This window comes from Prionailurus bengalensis, chromosome B3 (assembly GCF_016509475.1).
Source record: "Prionailurus bengalensis isolate Pbe53 chromosome B3, Fcat_Pben_1.1_paternal_pri, whole genome shotgun sequence".
Classification (NCBI taxonomy): Eukaryota; Metazoa; Chordata; class Mammalia; order Carnivora; family Felidae; genus Prionailurus; species Prionailurus bengalensis.
The window spans coordinates 132309054-132328639 of record NC_057355.1 but is presented as its reverse complement, the minus strand read 5'-3'; the positions used below and the strand labels follow the sequence as shown (position 1 = coordinate 132328639).

Here is a 19586-nt window from a genome sequence, read left to right as displayed (position 1 = left end):
TTCACAATGTGAATGAATTTAGGTGACTTCTGTTTTCTTATTTTGGGTGGTCATTTTTTGGTTCTTTACATATATTTATATAAATTCTGATAAGGTGTTTTTACTACAGTCTTCTAGACCTTTACATTTTGATCACAAGCTCTTTTGGTATTTCTCTTTTATCAAACAAACTTTTCAGCACAATTGCTTGGAATTTGGTGGCGAGTTACTATGAACAGTTGCCTTATGGACGATGTGGGTTGATGACTGCTCAGGAGCCGTGGAGCGGGCACTATGCTGTAGAACCCCCCATCTGGGTCACAGGTATGGTTCAGATTCCATTTCTTCCTTCCCACATTTCTCTCTAGGAGACAAAGCAGGAGACGAGAGTACATAAACTGTGTATGGGGGCATGAAATATTGCTCAGTACATTTTCAGGGCCAGATTTGGAGGTACCCAGTAAATACATATTGTGCAAATAAAACTTGCTTGAAACCATAAAGCTGATTAGTTTTTGAAATGCACTATTAATTTTTTAACCTTATTTTTTGTAGTTGTATTACGATGGGTTAAATAGAGGTGAACAAAAGTTCAGAAAGGATAACTTTATGTTACTCTTGGAAAAAAAGACTTAATCAGTATTCTCAAATTGACAGTGTGGTTCATTTATTATTACCAGTAACTCTAACTACAGTTATTCTTACTACAGTTGTACCATTTAACTGGACTAATTAGTCAAAAGTTGAAACGTGAGATTGGCAAGTATTTTCATCTAAAATAGTAAATAGCTTGTTAGATTCAATCAGACTCAAGTCAGTAGACAGCTTTATTTATTTATTCATTTATTTTTATTTAATTAAAATTTTTTTTTAAATGTTTATTTTTGAGAGACAGAGACACACAGCATGAGTGGGGGAGGGGCAGAGAGAGAGGGGGACACAGAATCAGAAGCAGGCTCCAGGCTCTGAGCTTTCAACACGGAGCCCAAAGCTGGGCTCAAACTCTCAAACTGCAAGATCGTGACCTGAGCCAAAGTCAGAGGCTTAACCGACTCAGCCACCCAGGTGCCCCTATTCTTTATTTTTTTAAAGAAACCCTTTTATCACTGTTTGTGTCTTACTGGGTCTTTTTCTGCTTTACTGTAGCCCATACCACTCAGTTTACTCAGCCAGGTTGGTATTACCTGAAGACAGTTGGTCACTTAGAGAAAGGAGGAAGCTACGTGGCTCTGACTGATGGCTTAGGTAACCTCACCATCATCGTTGAAACTATGGTAATTCTTTGTTGTTTTTATGAGATTAACTGTCTTCGTATTGGAAAAAACAGTATAAAACACAACTAAACACCTTTAAAAACAAAAAACAAAAACCCAGCTTTACCGAAGTGTAATTCATATGTGATAAACAGCATGTAGGTGAAGAAGAAACTTCTTCCTATACCGTCTTAGGTTCAGAAGCTGGGACCCCAAAAATTAAACTGATGAACCCCCACAGAGTAACAAGAGGAAAGAAAACAGTTTATTTGTGCATGCACCTTGCATACGTGTGCGGGATACTCTGATGAGTAACTGGGAGGGGTGGTCAGAGTTTGGGCTTGTGTTCCTAGATTAGTAAGTAATGGATAGGGGACGAAAGGACACTTAATGGAAAATAAGTGCGTTTTTGGAAAGATAAATGGGTTTTCTGGAGAGCAAGCAGGAATGACTGTGGTACTGTTTGTCTGTACCAGACCGCGGCCTTCCCCCTGCCTTTAGGGCTGTAAAAGTCCTCTATGGAAGGGACTTGGGGTAGGTTTTATTCCCATTCCTCCTCTTTGGGAGTAGATCCACTCTGAAGAGGAATTTTTGGCAGCCTTATTTCCCAGAGGAAAATAAGCTTTAGTAAGAGCTTTGCTTTTAGTAAGCTAAGGGAAGCTCAGAGAAGACTTTTTTCTGGCATCTTTTGAATCTCAAATACTTTCAACTTTAAATAATCTGTATACCACAGTGGCATAGTTTATGGTGGCATAATCTGATCCCCTTCAAACACATACTTAAAATGCACAGTTTTACAAGTTTTGATATGTAAATGACCAGTAAGCCATTGTCACAATCAAGATAGAGAACGTGTCCATCAGCGCCCCAAAAGAATACCCGTATCACTTTATAAATATTCCCTCTGTCCTGCGACTTCCCTGATCATTGCTTTTTGTCACTATGGATTAGTTTGCATTTTCTAGAGTCGTGTGTCAGTGCAATCATGCAGAATGTACTGTTTTTTGTCTTGCTGCTTTCACTCAGCATAATTATTTTGAGATTCATCCATGTTGTGTGATACCTATTGCTAAGTAGTATTCCGTTGTAAGGACATACGGTAGTTTGCTTATCTATTTACTTGATGATGTTTGGCTCGTTTCTACTTTCTGGCTATTACACATAAAGCTGTGAACATTTGTGCACAAGTTTTAAATGGACCTAGAGTTTTTGGGGGTAAATACATAGGAATGGAGTGGCTGGGTAATAGGAGATGTTTCTGTTTAGCTTTATATAGGAAGCTGCCAAACTGTTCTCCAGAGTGATTGTACTGTTTTAAATTTCCATCAGCGTAATGGGAGTCCCAGTTTTTCTTTATCTTTGGGAATGCTTGCTGTGATCAGCTTTAAAAATGTTAGCTCTTAATAGGTATGATGTACTATTTCATTTTGGTTTTAATTTGCATTCCCCTAATGACTGATGATGTGGATGGAGGCTTTCCTGTGCTTGTGCTTCATGTATCTTCTTTTCTTTTGCCATTTTTGTTTCTTTCTTATGGTTGAATTATATCCTTTACATATTTTGGATACAAGTCCTTTACAGATATGTGCTTTGTAAAGATATTTTCCCAGTCTATAGTTTTTCTTTTCATTTTGTTAACAGTGTCTTTGGAAGAGCAGCAGTTTTTAATTTTTATGGAGTCTGATTTATCCATTTGTACTTTTGTGGAACATGCTTCTCGTGTGGAGCTAAGAAGGTTTGCATACAGGTGCACATCTGTTCTAGTACCATTTGCTGAAAAGTCTGTTCTTTTCCCCACTGCATTGCCTTTTCACCTTTGAAAAAAAGTCAGTTGTTCATGTATAGGTGGAATTATTTCTGGACTCTATTCTGTTTCTTTGACCTAGCTATGTATCTTTACACTAGTACCGTGGTTACTCGTGTGTGTGTGTGTGTGTGTGTGTGTGTGTGTGTGTACAAACAATTCCTAGTAGCAGGTAGTCTTAGCCCTTCAAATTTGTTCTTTTTCAAAGTTGTTTTGTCTATTCTCGGTCGTTTGCATTTCCCTGAGAATTTTAGAATCAGCATGTCAGTTTCTACCAAAAAAAAAACAAAAACAAACAATACCCCCCAAAAACCCAAAAACCAAAAACCACATACAAAAAACAAACAAACAAACAAACAAACAAAAAAACCCTGCTCAGATTTTGATGGGGATTGTCTTGAATCTTCAGATCAGTTTGAGGAGAATTGATATATTTTTTTTCAATATATGAAATTTATTGCCAAATTGGTTTCCATACAACACCCAGTGCTCATCCCAAAAGGTGCCCTCCTCAATACCCATCACCCACCCACCCCTCCCTCCCACCCCCCATCAACCCTCAGTTCTCAGTTTTTAAGAGTCTCTTATGCTTTGGCTCTCTCCCACTCTGACCTCTTTTTTTTTCCCCTTCCCCTCCCCCATGGGTTTCTGTTAAGTTTCTCAGGATCCACATAAGAGTGAAAACATATGGTATCTGTCTTTCTCTGTATGGCTTATTTCACTTAGCATCACACTCTCCAGTTCCATCCACGTTGCTACAAAAGGCCATATTTCGTTCTTTCTCATTGCCATGTAGTACTCCATTGTGTATATAAACCACAATTTCTTTATCCGTTCATCAGTTGATGGACATTTAGGCTCTTTCCATCATTTGGCTATTGTTGAGAGTGCTGCTATAAACATTGGGGTACAAGTGCCCCTATGCATCAGTACTCCTGTATCCCTTGGGTAAATTCCTAGCAGTGCTATTGCTGGGTCATAGGGTAGGTCTATTTTTAATTTTCTGAGGAACCTCCACACTGCTTTCCAGAGTGGCTGCACCAGAGGAGAATTGATATTTGAACAACATCAAGTGTTCTAACCCTTTAACAAGACATATCCTCAATTTATTTAGGTTTTCTTTAATTTCTCCAAATAATACAGTTTTCAGTGTACAGGTATTTCATATCTTTTGTCAAATTTTGACTAAGTCACGTTTTCAATTCAATTGTAAATAGCAGTTTTTAACTTTTTAGTTCAATTAGTACCTAGTATAAAGTAATACAGTAGATTTTTGTATAAAGATATTGTTTTCTGCAACATCACTAAAGTCACCTATCGTTCCAGTAGCTTTTTTGTGGATTCCATTGGATTTTCTTTGTAAATGATCTACAAGTAGAAATAATTTTACATCTTCCTTTCCAATCTGGGTATCTTTTATTTCCTTTTCTTGTCTGATTGGACTGGCTAGAATCTCCAATATAGTGTTGAATGGAAATAGTGAGAGCATATATTCCTGGATCTCAGGAGGAAAGCACTGAGTATTTTACCAGTATGGTGTTTTTCATGGATAAACTTTATCAGGATAAAGTTCACTTTTATTTGTAACTTTTTTTGAAAAAAAAAATCAGGAGTAGATACTGGATTTTGTCAAGTAGTTTTTCTACATTTATTGAAAACATTGTTTTTCTTTTTTTTAATTTAGTAAAATAATTATATTAACTGATTATTTAATTGAAATTTGATTCACATACTATGAAACGCAGGCTTTAAGGTATAGAATTCAGTGGTTTTAGTACATTTACAGAGTTGTGCAACCATTACTGTTATCTAATTCTGCCACCCCAAAAAGTAACCTCATACCCATTTGCAGTCATCCTCCACTCCCTCCTCCCACGTCCCTTGGCAACCACTGTTTTACTCTTTGTCTCGTGGGATTTGCCTGTTTTTGATATTTCATATGAGTGGGATTATATAATATATGATCTTTTGCGTTTGGCTTCCTTCACTTAGCTTGGTGTTTTTATGGTTCTCTATCGGTACCTCAGTATAATTCATAACATTCCATCTTATGAATATGTCACATTTTGTTTATTCATTGATCAGTTGATGTATATTTGAGTTGTTTCCAATTTGTGGCTATTATGAATACTAAGATTAACATTCATGTGTATGTTTTTCTGTGGACATGTGTTTTCATTTCTCTTGAGCATGTATGTAGGAGTACGATTACTGGGTGAAATGGTAACTGTGTTTAACGTTTTGAGGAACTGCCAAATTGATTTTCAGAGTTGCTGTACCATTTGACATTGCTACCAGCAGTAGGTGAGGCTTCCAGTTTCTCCGCATCCTCCCCAACAATTGTTATTGCTGGTCTCTTTGATTCTAGCCATGTTGGTGGTGTGAATTGGTCTTCATTTATGTTTTACTAGTGACTGATGACATTGGGTCACCTTTTATGTGTGTATTTGCCATCTGTATTTCTCCTTTGGAGAAATGCCCACACAGACCCTTTGCCCATTTTTAAATTGGGATGTTTGTCTTTTTGTTTTTGAAATATAAGAGTTATTCACATACCCTAGATAAAAGTCCCCTTATCAGATATGTGACTTGTAGATATTTTCTCCCATTCTGTGGGTTGTTTTCCACTTCCTTTTTAAAAATTTAAATTTAATTTTTAAAAATTATAGTGTAGGGGCGCCTGGGTGGCTCAGTCAGTTAAGCGTCCTACTTCGGCTCAGGTCAGGATCTCATGGTTCACAAGTTCCAGCCTTGCATCTGGCTCTGTGCTGACAGCTCGGAGTCTGGAGCCTGCTTTGGATTCTGTGTCTCCCTCTCTCTCTGCCCCTGCCCCACTCATGCTCGGTTTCTCTCTCTCTCCGTCTCAAAAATAAATAAAAACATGAAAAATTAAAAAAAAAAATTGTAGTGTAGTTGACATATTATATTAGTTGTTTTTCACTTTATTAATGGTACCCTTTAAAATACAAGAATTTTAAATTTTGATGAAGCTGAATATATCCATTTTTCTTTTAGTTTTATGCTTTTGGTGTCCTATTTAAGAAATTATTGCTTAATCCAAGACATGATATTTATACCCATGCTTGCTTCTAAGAGTTTTATAGTTTTAGCTCTCACACTTAGGTCTTTGATCCATAATATTTTTTAAATAGAGGGTTAGGTATGTATCTGTAACTTCATCTTTTGCAGGTGGGTGTCTAATTGTTCCTTCACCATTTGTTGACTGTTCATTCTCTATTGAATTGTCTTGGCTCCCTTGTTGAAAATCAGTTGGCAATAAATGTGAGGGTTTTTTCCTGGACTCTTAATTCTATTGCCTTGGCCTGTGTATCTATCCTATGGGAGCATTATGTTGTCTTAATTACTATAGCTCTATAGTATGTTTTTAAGTCAGGATACATGAGTCCTCCAGCTTTATTTTTCAACATTGCGTGGCTCTTCTGGGTTTCTTGCTTTTCCATAGAAGTTTTAGTATCAGCTTGTCAATTTTTGCAATGAAGCCAGTTTGGAGTTTGATAGGGATTACGTTTGACCTGTAGATCATTTGGGTAGTATTGCCACCATGATGATATCAAATCTTCCGGTGCATGAGTATGGGATATCTTTTCATTCATTGACATTTTTACTTCTTTTAATGATGTTTATAGGTTTCAGGGTATAAATCTTGTACTTCTTTTTGTTACAGTTATTATCTCTGAGTATTTTATTACTTTGGTAGAACTGTAAATGAATTGTGTTCTTCGTATCATTTTCAGAGTTTTTGTTGCTAGTGTATAGCAGTACAGTTGAGTTTTACCTATTGACCTTGTATCTCACAAGCTTTTATGCTTTTTCTTAGTTATAATAGTTTGTCTATATACAGAAGTACGTCATCTGCAAAGAGAGATAGTTTTGCCTCCTTCTTTTCATTCTAGATGCCTTTGATTTTTCCCCCTTGATTAATTGTCCTTTTGTAAATATTGAATAGAAATAGTGAGAATATGCATTCTTGTACTGTAGCTGATCTTAGGGGAAACACTTTCAGTCTTTCACCATTAAGGTGAAAGCGTAAGGTTAGCTGTGGTTTTTTGGTAAATATTTTGTATAAGGTTGAAGAACTTCCCTTCTATTGCTAGTTTGTTGAGTGCTTTTGTCATGAAAGGGCATTGAATTTTAGTAAATGTCTTCTGAGTCTATTGAGATGGTCATGTGTTTTTTAATTTAATTTTATTGATACAGTGCATTATGTTGATTTTTGTCTGCTATACTAGCTTTGCATTTCTGGGATAAACTCCACTTTGTCATCATGTATAATCCTTTTTATCTGTTGCTGAATTTGATTTGCTAATGTTTTGTTGAGGATTTTTTTGTGTCCAAATTCATTGGAAATACTGGTACATAGTTTTCTTATAATCTCTTTGCTTGGTTTTGATAGAATGGTAATACCCCATAGAGTGAGTTGGGAAATGTTCCTTCCTTTTATATTTTTAAAGAGAATTTGTGAAAGGTTGGTATTAATTCTTTAAACATGTGGTAGAATTCATCAGTGAAGCCCTCTGATTTTGGGATTTTCCTACAAGAATGTTTTGGTTTATGGACTCTATCTCTTCTTACAGGTCTGTTCAGATTTTGTGTTATTTTTGGAGTCAGCTTTGCTTAATTTGTGTTTAGAGAATTGGTCTATTTTATATATGTTACCTAATTTGTTTGCATATATTTGTTTATAGTATTCCCTTGTATATTACCTTTTTACTTTTGTGAGGTTGTTAAAAATGTTCCTCTTTCATTCCTGATTTTAGTAATATGTCTTCCTTTTTTTCTCTTGGTTCAAAAACCTAAAGGTTTGTCAATTTTGCTCATCTTTTCAAATAAACAACTTTTGTTTATGTTGATTTTTTTCTCTATTTTTCTCTTTATTTCAATAATTTCCACTCTAATCTTTATTCCTTTCCTTTTGTTAACTTTGAGTTTAGTTTGCTCTTTAAAAAATATATTTTTAGTTTTCTTAAGGTAGAATATTAGGTTCTTTCTTTTTTTTTTTAAAGTGTATTTATTTATTTTGAGAGAGACAGAGACAATGTGAGGGGAGGAGCAGAGAGAGAGAGAGAGGGAGACAGAGAATCCCAAGCAGGCTCCATGCTGCCAGCACAAAGCCTGATGTGGGGCTCACACCCACAAAACTGCGGCATCATGACCTGAGCTGAAACCAAGAGTCGGACACTTAACTGACTGAGCCATGAAGTCCCCTGAGATACTTCTTTTTTTAATATAAGTATTCAAAGTTATGAATTACTCTGTAACTAGTACTTTAGCTGTATCTCTTCAAGTTTTATTATGTTACATTTTAATTTTTATTCATCTCAAAGTATTTTCTAATTTCTTTTGTGATTTCGTCTTTGATGCATTCATTGCTTATTTTAGGAATGAATTAATTTGTACATTTTTGTGAGTTTTCCTAACTTTTTGTTACTGATTTTTAATTTTATTCTATTGAGATTTGAGAGTATACTTTATATGATTTTAGTCTTAAATTTATGGAGTTTTATTTTATTACTTTGCACATTATCTATCGTGGAGAATATTGCATATGTACTTGAGAAGAATGTATGTTGTGTTATTGTTGGGTAGAGTGCTATTCTATAGATGTTTGTTAGATCTAGTTGGTTTATAGTATTCAAGTCTTCTACTTCCTTGTTCTCTCTGTTGATAGTGGTTAATTGAAGTCCAACTACTATTGTTGAATCATCTGTCCTCTTGTTTTGTTTTATATATTTTGGCTCTTTCTTATAGGTGCATATGTGCTTATATTTTTCTGATGGATTGATCTTTATATAATTATAAAATGTCTCTCTAGTAACAATTTTTGTTTGTTTTAAAGTCTGTTTTGTTTATTATGACTAGCTATTCTTGTGGTTTCTGTTAATATGATACACATTTCCCCCTCCATTTACTTTCAGCCCCTTTGTATCTTTGAATCTCCTTTTGATAGCATAAAGTTGGATCTTGTTTTATTTTAAATGTACTCTGAACTTGGGGCCCCAGGGTGGCTCAATCGGTTAAGTGTCTGACTCTTGATTTTGGCTCAGGTCATGATCTCACGGTTTGTGAGTTCAAGCCCTGCATCAGGCTCTACACTGTCAGTGCTTGGGATTGTCTGTCTCTCTGCCCCTCTCCTCATGCTTTCTGAGTCTCTCTCTCTCTCTCTCTCTCAAAATAAATAAATAAACTTAAAAAGATTGTCAGTGGAAGACATCCAGTGACTTCTTAAAAAAAAATGTACTCTGAACTTTTGATTGGATTGTTTAGTCCATTCATATTTAATGTTAATATTGATATAGTTGGATTTACATTTGTCAAGTTACTTTTTGATTTTTATATGTCTCATTTTTGTTGTTCATCTATTCTTTCTTAACTGTCTTGTGTATTAAGTGAATATGTTCTGGTAACATTTTAATTCCTTTAATTTTTTCACTCTATTGTAGTGAGTTACTTAGTTAATGGTTGTTCTAGGGTTGTACATCTTGACTTATTAGAATCTACTTCAGATTCATATTAACTGATTTCTAGTGAGATACAGAAATATTATTCCTATATATAGCTCTATTCTCCTTCCCCCTTTTTGTTCTGTTATTGTATGTATCATACTTCTATCTGTTACAAGCCTAACAAGACTTGTTATAATTACAACTTTTTAAAAAAAATTTTTTTTAACGTTAATTTATTTTTGAGACAGAGAGAGACACAGCATGAACGGGGGAGGGGCAGAGAGAGAGGGAGACACAGAATCGGAAGCAGGCTCCAGGATCTGAGCCATCAGCCCAGAGCCCGACGCGGGGCTCAAACTCACGGACCGCGAGATCGTGACCTGAGCTCAAGTCGGACACTTAACCGACCGAACCACCCAGGCGCCCCTATAATTACAACTTTATATATAATTTTGTCTTTTAAAAAATCTGAGAATAAAGAAGAGAAATTATATATTTATTTTAATCTTATTTACCATTTTTGGTTGTTTTTATTTATTGCTGTAGATTACTGTGGATTTGTCACCATCTGGTGACATTTCCTTATTCTCATACAGTCCTCTCCCCTCTGTGGCTACTGTGTGCTATATTGGCAATTATATCACATTTCTATATTTCATAAGCCCAACAATACAATTACATACATATTATTTTATGCAATTGCTTTTAAAATCAGTTATGGGAAGAAAGAAGAAATAGGCAGTTTTACTGGCTTTTATAATTGCATAATTACCTTTGCCAGTACTTTTTGTGGATTTGAATTACTATGTGTGATCATTTGCCTTCAGTCTGAAATACTTATTTTAAATTTTGGCAAAGTTGTATCTGGTATCAACAAATTCAGTGTTTGGTTATGTGGAAATGTACTTTGCCTTCGGTTTTTGAAAGATGATTTTGCTGGAAAAAGGATTCTTGGTTGACTGGTTTTCTGAGCATTTTAAATGTGTTACCCTTCGTTGTTTCTGATGATGAATCCACTTTTAATCTTACTGAGGGTTTCTTGTAAGTGGTAAGTTTTTCCCTTTCTGCTTTCAAGATTTTCTTCTTTTCTTTGACTTTCAGCATTTTTACTGGTGTCTGTGTACAACTCTTTGCTTTCACTCGTAGAGTTTGTTGAGCGTCTTGGATCTGTGGGTTGTTTTTCATCAAATTTGGAAAGTTTTCAGCCATTTTTTCTGCAAACATTTTTTTCTGCTTCTTTCTCTGTCTACTTTCTACCCTCCCATGGTGCGTATGCTGGTACTTACTGGTCCTACAGCTCTCTGAGGTTCTGTCATTTTTCTTCATTTCTTGATCCCCTCCCCCGCCCCGCTTCTTCGGGTTGCACAATCTCCATCAGTCTGTTTTTGTGTTCTCGAATTCTTCTGCCAGTTCAGATCTACTGTTGATCTCTCTAGTGAATTCATTTCAGTTCCTGTATTTTTCAACGTCAGAATTTCCATTTGGGTTTATAAAGAATTTTAGTCACTTTATCGATATCATCGATATATCGATATCATCGATATCATTGATGAGACATTGTGATTATTCCTCCCTTTACCGTTCTTATTTAAGCCCGTTTCCTTTAGTTTTTTTCAAACTTATCTATGGACTACTTTGAAGTCTTTGTTAAATCCAACATTTGCTTGTTCTCACAGCCACTTCTGTTGCCTCCTTTTTTGTGTATGAGTCAAATTTTTTTTGTTTCTTTGAATTTCTCATAATTTTGCTTTTGAAAGCCCTACCTTTTATACGATATCATGTAGCAGCTCTGAGTCCTGGTCCCCCTTCCCCCGGTCTGTTATTGTTTGCTTGCATGTTTATATAGTGTTTGGCTGGAGTATTTTAGTGAGGTTTATTTCCCCCTGCACCATGAAGCCCCAGGTATTGCTTCCTAGAGGGTGCAGCTATGGACCTGTGCAGGATCACCCTGGGATGGCAGTGGTTTCCCAGGAACTTCTTTATCACACCTCTCTGTTAATTGCTGGTAGATTGCTCTATTGTTTTCAGCCCTGCCCTGGGACTTGAAATAGCTCCACAAACTGATCCAGTCAAACCCCAGTTTCTTTGCAGAGGTGGTGTCTGAGGTTAATGTTTAGGTTTAATCTGACCTCAAAAGGGTTCTTCTCAGCTGTCTGTTTCTGTGTCTTTCTGTAGCAAACTAGTTGGGTTGTGGTTAAGCTAATGTATCTAATGAAGCTGCCAGTCTCTTCTTATTTGCTTTCCCCCAGAAGCCCTATTATTTTTGAGAGCATCATTACCAACTATAACTGCTCTGTATTAGTTTCTTTGGGGAGACTTTCTGAGTTCTCTGTTTCACAGCCTGTCTGTCTCCCTGCACAAAAATCTCTAAGCTGAAGTTTAGAGCTGGGATGTGGACAAGGGTGTTCTCTCTTTGTAACACTGCTGCTTTAGGAACACAGGGTGAGGGGTGGAGGTTTGGCACCCTGGTACTCTCAGTATCCCAAGGTGAAATCACGAATGGGAGCTGTGCAGAGGAAGAGAGCACCCCCACACCCCAACCCCCAGCCTCCTGGCCATACTTGCTGCTCCTTGGCATTGGCATCGAGTAGCTGAGGGGGTGGGGGATGAGAAATGCTGAAATTCTGCTTCTCCCAGGAAGCTCCTGCAGCCTCAAGCTGTGAGCTGGGAGGAGGAAGCCCTGTGTTCTTGGCTATCCCTACTTGGCATGCAGTTTCTGTTACTTGGCTAACAGAGAAAGGGACAGAGTGGATGGTGGTTTAAATGCCACGGGTTTTTGCTCTTTTTAACTGAGAATAGATTTTCTTAAATAAAAGTTTATTTGTTGCATGCCCTTAGGATCATTTCCATTTTTCTAAAAATCATTTCCACCAGTTTTGCTGGGGAGCAACTTTGTGGAGCTCCCCACATTGCCATTCTGGAAGTAGAGCTCTGCTTCCATTTTTTAGATGTGGTTTCCTTTAGCTCTTTGAACACATTTAAATACCTGATTTAGTGTCTTTGATTAGAAGTCTAGTATGTGGCAAGTAAAGCCGGGCTTGGTCAAACATGGTTTCTGTGGAGCACTTCCATTCCTTCGTGTTGGCCACTCTTTGCTATTTTGTTTTGTTTTACAGATCTCATCATTATTTGCTGAACACTAGCCATATTGCATAATGTAATGTGGCAGCTGTAGAAATCAGATTTTCTCCTGTCTAGCATTGGTGATCATTGCTTTTTATCGTTGTTGCCGCCGTTTATTTGCGTAGTGACTTTCCTGAACAAATTCTGTAGTTTGTGGCTTTATCGTGTGTGGCCACCGAAGGCTCTGCATAGCTACCTTGGTGATCAGCTCATACCGTGCAGAGGTTTCCTTCTGTTTGGAACTGCACGTCTCCTGGCCTCTGCCCGTGGGCCACGTGGGCGTGTTGGGGGGCACGCGTCTGTGCTCAGGCAGGCAGTGTACCAGCCTGCGGTCGCTTGGCTTCATGTTTGAGCAAAGCTTCAAGGCCGACCTGAGTTTCCCAGTGCAGCCAGCAGGGCTATTCAGGTTATCCATATCTTCTTTAGGGAGCTTGGGTTTCTGTGTCTTTCAAGAATTTTTTCCATTTCACTCAAGTTGTTCAGGTTCTGGGCATAAAGTTACTGAAGTTCTTCCCTGTGGTTCCTCTAATATGTATATAATTTGTGTTGATGTCACCTTTCTTACTGTTGATGATGGCAAGTTGTGTTTTCTTTTTGTCCTGATTTCCTGATTAGGCTAGCTAGAAGTTTATCAATTTTATTGATTTCTTGAAGAATCAGCTTGTGGTTTCTTGATCATTCTCTCTTATTTTTCTGGGTTTTGTTTACGTGATTTCTCCTTTGCTCTTTTTTTTTTTTTCTTTGTTTTGCTTACTTTGGCTTTTTTTTTTTTTTTAAATTTTTTTTTCAACGTTTATTTTATTTTTGGGACAGAGAGAGACAGAGCATGAATGGGCGAGGGGCAGAGAGAGAGGGAGACACAGAATCGGAAACAGGCTCCAGGCTCCGAGCCATCAGCCCAGAGCCCGACGCGGGGCTCGAACTCATGGACCGCGAGATCGTGACCTGGCTGAAGTCGGACGCTTAACCGACTGTGCCACCCAGGCGCCCCTTACTTTGGCTCTTAATTTGCTCTTTTCCTACTATCTCCGGGTGGAAGCTGAAGTGTCATATCTTTCTTCTGTAATCAGTGTTCAGTGCTGTAAATTTGCTCCTAAATACTCCTTTCGTGGCATCCCACAAATCGTACGTTGTATTTTTATTTTGATACAACTCAAAATTCTTTCTAATTTCCCTTTTTATTTTTACTTTTTCTTTGAAACATGGCTTATTTAGAAGTTTGTTATTTGGTTTCTAAATATTTTGGAATTTTTCTAGAGGGTTTTCTGTTATTTATCTCTGATTTCATTCTCTCGTGTGGTCAGAGGACGTATTTTGTGTGTGTGATGTGAATCTTTTTGAACGTTGAAACTTCTCTCATGGCTGAGAATATGGTGCTCCCTGGTCAATGTTGCATGTGCCCTTGAAAAGGATGTGCGCTCTGCTCTTGCTGGGGGAGGTGGTCTACAGATGTGAGGCCAGGCCAGCTCCTGGTAGTTGTGCAAATCGCCTCTATCCTTGTTGCTTTTCTGTCTAGTTGTACATCATCTATTGAGGATGAGGCATTGAAATCTCTAACAACAATTGTAACTTTTTTATTGCCCACAAAGCCTGGCCTTCTGCTTCAGTGCTCTGGGATTGTTGAATCCCCTGAAGTGGGATTATGTCTCATAACTCTTTTGATCCCAGCCCATAGTAGCGACTATTTTTAGTAAAAAATGATGTTGTCAATTTGAGAACTGTTGGTTGTATGTACTTACTGAATTTAGTTGTGTATTTGAAGGTTATGTTAAGATGAGATGCCTTTTCGGAAAACATACAAGCATTTGCTTTTCATTTGATGCATTTTACGTGGAATACCATTATAATATAAAAATTAATATAAAATGACTCTGCAGTTTAGCTGTGAATTTAAAGTTTATTTCAGTCAAAATGCCAGGGAGCTTTACTTCTGACTAGGCATATTCAATAGACTTTTAGTACAGGTTATACTAGAAAAAAAGTCTTTAGCGATATGGAGTAAACTCTTATTTGTCACCTAATATGTGCTATTCTATTAATCTTGGGCCTTAAATGTTCAGTTTTTTTTTTTTCCTCTATAATAGGTTGTATATCATTTGGGTTACTTACATGATTTTTTTTTTCTCCTAGAGCCATAAACATTCTAGGTGTATACGGCCGTTTCTGCCTTATTTCAATGTGTCGCACCAGTTTGCTACCTTCCTTCTAAAGGGCTCTTTTGTAAGTAAATATGTGGGACTTTTATTTTGGTTTTGATTTGAGAATTTATATATTTTATCACAGTCTAGCCCTTCTCAAGTGAAGTCTTATGTGTGTTACCAGCTATTAAGCATTTGTACATAAATGAATAGAAGCAGTGGTGTTTTCTATCTGCTGACTGGTTTTAGTCAAACAGCGTGGAAGCCACTAGCAGGCAAAACTCTCCATGGCTTTGAAGAACACTTACCCAAAGTCACTTGCAGCAAAGTTGTTCTTGTTGGTAGAAGCATCAATTATATAGCCTAGGGAACTTTCAAACTTTGATCTTTTCAGTGTTCTGTACAAAGAAACAACAACAACAACAACAATGTAAAAAGGCACAAGATTCTTGTTATTTCTACCTATTGTTAGATTTGAATACAGAAAATACAGTGCCTTTTCTGACTACTAATTACGTAAGAATTGTTCTATTAATCCCAGAAAATTCGTAAAAAAGCATTTCACACAGGTACAATAGTGAGTATGTTTGAAGCAAAGGCACCAGAATCTTTTTAAATGTTTGCCAAAAGTCTGTTGTATTTACAGGACATAAAGTATTTGCTTGAACAATTTCTTCCTACTTTCAGAATGTTGCTGTTGAAGACTTGAGGTAGGTCTTTGGCAAATAGAAATAGAGTGTGCATTATCAGCGGTTCATTCTTGCTGGTACTTACTCATTTTGGAAATCCTCAGAGGATATGATGAATCACTCAACTATGCTTTTTTTGTGTGTTTTCTCCTCAGAGTGAAATACCAGAGCTACAGGTGTGGTATACCAGACTTGGAAAACCATCGAAGAGATTTCTTTTTAAACAACTGGATTCTCTATGGGTAGTTTTCAAATAAATTCATATGTTTTAAACATTGCAAACAGTAAAAGAGAACAGACATTTGATTAATGAATTAAGAATTTTTAATTTTATAACTGATTTTGTGGCTTAAGTATAATAGAGCTAAAGTTGTTCCCAGCGGGTGTCAGTGTGTGTGTGTATGTGTGTGCATTTATAGAAATCCTCCTCAAGGCATAATAGGAGTGTGTGTGTGTTTGTAGGTGTGTTTGCTCTTAGTATCTAGTTTGCCACAGTGAATGGTACCCCCATCCCTTGGCCGCCCAAGTCACAACATTGAATCTCATCTGTGACTGTCTTTTCCCATCTACTCTTTCTTTATACACCATCATTGATCAAGTATAGAGATTCTATCACTGACATGTTTTTCTTACCCGATCCTTTCTCCTCCATTCCCACTGGCTACTGCTTATTTCAGTTCCTTATTACCTCTCTCCTAAGATTTTGGAAACTACCTTCCGTTTTCTCAGCCTCCAGTCTGACTCTGTCCGGGCCACCCATCACACTGCGACCAGAATCCAGATCTGGTTTTTGTCAATCCATTGCTTAAGTCCCTCAGTGATTTTTCCTGTGAGTTGACCTCCCTTAGTGTAGCACATGACCCTCGTTGTCACCTCATGGGGTAAAAGACTGCTTTCGTTTCTCTATGTGTGTTCTGCTAACGTGGCCTGTACTCACGAATCTTCTTGCATTTTTCACAGCATGGCATGTCACTTTACTCACCTCTGTGACTTTGCACATGCTTTTTCTTCCTTCAAAACTCAGCTGAAGTGTCGCTTCCCCTGAAGCTTTCCCTACCAGTCTTAGCTCACGGCCATCTAGGCACGGGTCCTTACTTAAACACTTTCCTCACCATACCGGGCACGTTGAGGATTGGAGACCTGCCTCATTTAGCTTTTTACCTCAGGTCCCTGCTACTGTGCTTAGCACATGGGGGTTCCTCAGTAAATGTTTCAAAGAACGAATTGGTCCAAGTAGGCACACTACTTCATGTAACTGACACAAATCTACTTTTCCTGGAAACTGTTAATGTTCTGTGAATCAGTTAAGTCACCATCAGTGATTGAACACCGGTCATATATTAAATTCTAAAAATGAACAGTCTGCTTTTTGTACAATAAATTGCTAGAAATAGGATATTAAAATTGATTTTCCCCATAATAAAATAATATCATTTGGGGGGTATACCTGAGCCAGAATATGGTGTTACGTATTTCATAGGTCTGACCAACAATTTATTATTAAAGCAAAGATATGCTATAAACCCCTTTAATTCAAAGTAGGAAAAAAAGCTGCTCAAATTTCACCAAATGGGCATACATCTAATGCCTACATTCATTATGCAGACGATTCTGGTGTCTTCAGAGATCTACATTTAGCATAGAACAGCTGTGATGTAGGGAGTGTTTCTTGAAGGTCATGCCCCGAGCTAAGCATTTTATAAACATTATCTTATTTAATCATCACAACAGCCCTAGGAGGTATGTATTTTTCCCCCTCATTTTGTGGAGATGTGGCTTAAAGAGATTAAGTTGCCAAAAGCATAGATGTGACATAAACCTAACTTGCTAATTGAAATATGTATGGAACATGAAAGAAGCAGGACTTGTTTTTCTTAATAGTAGAAGGTTTTTTGTGCTTAACAGCTGGTTAAGCTGTTTATGGACTTTTCCACCTTAGTAAACTCCTAAATACTAAATAGGCAGATCTCTTATTTACATACATGTATTGAACACACACAGGCTTTGAGAGCTTGTAGTCTAATGGAAAAGAACAGACTAATAGAAATAGGTTTTGGTGTTGTCTAGTCATCCTTCCCTCCATGTAGTGAAATTCTTTTAAAGTCCTACCTACAAAGTAGAATTTTATAAAGTCTTCTAAATAACTTAAGAAAAAGATGGCAAAGACCTTGGTATTGGATGTATCCTTCACAAGTGGTTATGAAGTTGTAACAGAAGTGAGTTTGGCTCTTTTTTTTTTTCAAAAAGTTATTTGGCCCAAATGAGAGGAGCCCAACGCAGCTGGCCTTGACCTCCGTGTTTTCTTTTCTCAGCTTCTCGACAGCGGTGGCGCTTTCACGCTGGAGCTGCAGGAAGATGAGCTCTTCACCCTCACCACTCTCACCACCGGGGGCAAGGGCAGCTGCCCACCGCCTCCAGAGTCCCAGCCTTTCCCGCAGGTGTATGATGATGATTTCGATGTTGGTGAGTTTTTCATTTTTTGCTTGTTTTTTTTAAAACTAAAACTTAACCTACCTAACCAGTAGTGGGTAGATTTCTATGTGTCGAACTCGTGCGTGATAAAGTGGCTGTAAAATGTAGCTCTAAATGTCCACGTGGTAACTGAGATCTCATTTTTTGTGTTACCTCAAGGTGACTCTCGACTTGAGGACCCTGTAGTTTTCAGTGCCAGAAAAAAGCGTAGAGGTCAATGTCAGAATGAGAGCTATAATCCTAATTTGGTTTCGGTGAAACCTGAGGCTTATTACCCTGCCGCTTCCCTGTTAGTGGAAGCCATTCCTGGCATCCTCCTGTAGCCCGGAGGTCAAATGACTTCTCTTTCTTCAGTGTCCGGGGCCTGATGGCTGAGGGCAGCAGTGCTCCCCTTGGCTACTTCACCTCATCGTCTGCCCTGCCCGGGAGTTTTATACTTGCACTCTCCTGCTTTTCTAGGAAGAGCTGTCCTAAAGCTGTTGGAAAAGCTTTTGATTTTCGGTAATTTAGCAGAACTGCTGGACACGTGAGAAGGCACGGTCATCGTGGTGATAGCCCCAGGTCACTCAGTAGGTGACGAAACTTGTTGATTAGTAGACGTGCAACTTGTGACCTCACAGGCAGGGTCAGCTGGCTCTCGTATTTGCTCCTAAGATCTGTGGCTGTAGGAGAGACACAGGCAGGGAGACTGCCATTGTGAGAGAGTGACTTGACCCTCCTATCGCCGCAGGGCTGCTGTTTCCAGCATGGTTGGTTGGAGACTCCTGGTACCCCCTCCCGATGACCCTGGGTCACTGCCCAGCCACAGGGTCTCATGTCCCTTTCCCAGCAAGTGATGTCCTGGTTAACTGTAGGACGATGCCCTTTGGACTGTGTGCTGGGCTCCTCTCAATTGTTTGCATGACATGGACCACAGGGACCCCCAGGGTTGCTTGGTGCCTTGTTTTCTTGCAGTTCTCTGAAGTGGCCTCTTAGATGAATTGGCGAATTGTGCCGCCAGGCATAATCCTGTTGCTTTCCTTTGCTGACTTCTGTGTCGGCAGAGGTAACTGTTCTTGCCCTCAGTAGATGAGGCCTTGCCCTGAGATATGGCCTCGTTAACCAGAGAGAAGTTCCCCTGGCACCAAAGCTATTCTGTGACCTGAGGAATGAAGGGCAGTTCGAAACCTTCAGATCTAAAATGTAATGCTCTGTTGACCACAAAATAAACTAAAACCTAAAGTTAAACACTGTAAGTCAGGCTGTAGCACTACTTCATATGGTTCTTAATTTCTCAAATGATGAATATGGAAGCATTTAGAAAAGCATGAAGTGTGAAATAGCTGTAAGATGATGACCAGAGTTGCTCTTCTATAGCCTTCAGCATTGTAAGACTGTAATTTAATAAAACCAAGAACAGATTGATAGTGTGGGCCCAACTGTTTTTGCCTCATTTTAGAAATAGAAGACAATTTGTAATTTGTAAATTCTGTAGTTGATATGGTGAGCCTTTTCTAATCTCCCAGCTGATGACTGTGACCTGGGGGTTAGAAACTTGTTTGACAGATGCTAGAAGTAACAAAACCATCTCTTATTGAGCCGTTGCCAGATGCTGGTTTATGTACACACTTCACATACATTCTTTCATTTAATTCTCTTGTCCTCATGCCCACTTAGAAATGAGG

General features: G+C 38.1%; 1 protein-coding gene across 5 annotated transcripts in view; it reads left to right on the top strand.

The window, feature by feature from the left end:
• Window positions 1–19586, top strand: part of GALC (galactosylceramidase) — an 89657-nt gene that overhangs the window by 27902 nt on the left and 42169 nt on the right. For all 5 annotated transcript variants that reach the window (XM_043556784.1, XM_043556783.1, XM_043556787.1 and 2 more), the window contains 5 exons: window positions 179–303; window positions 1126–1253; window positions 14754–14843; window positions 15606–15692; window positions 17763–17913. In XM_043556784.1, coding sequence (XP_043412719.1) covers window positions 179–303; window positions 1126–1253; window positions 14754–14843; window positions 15606–15692; window positions 17763–17913 — 581 coding nt within the window. The remainder of the gene's footprint in view (window positions 1–178; window positions 304–1125; window positions 1254–14753; window positions 14844–15605; window positions 15693–17762; window positions 17914–19586) is intronic.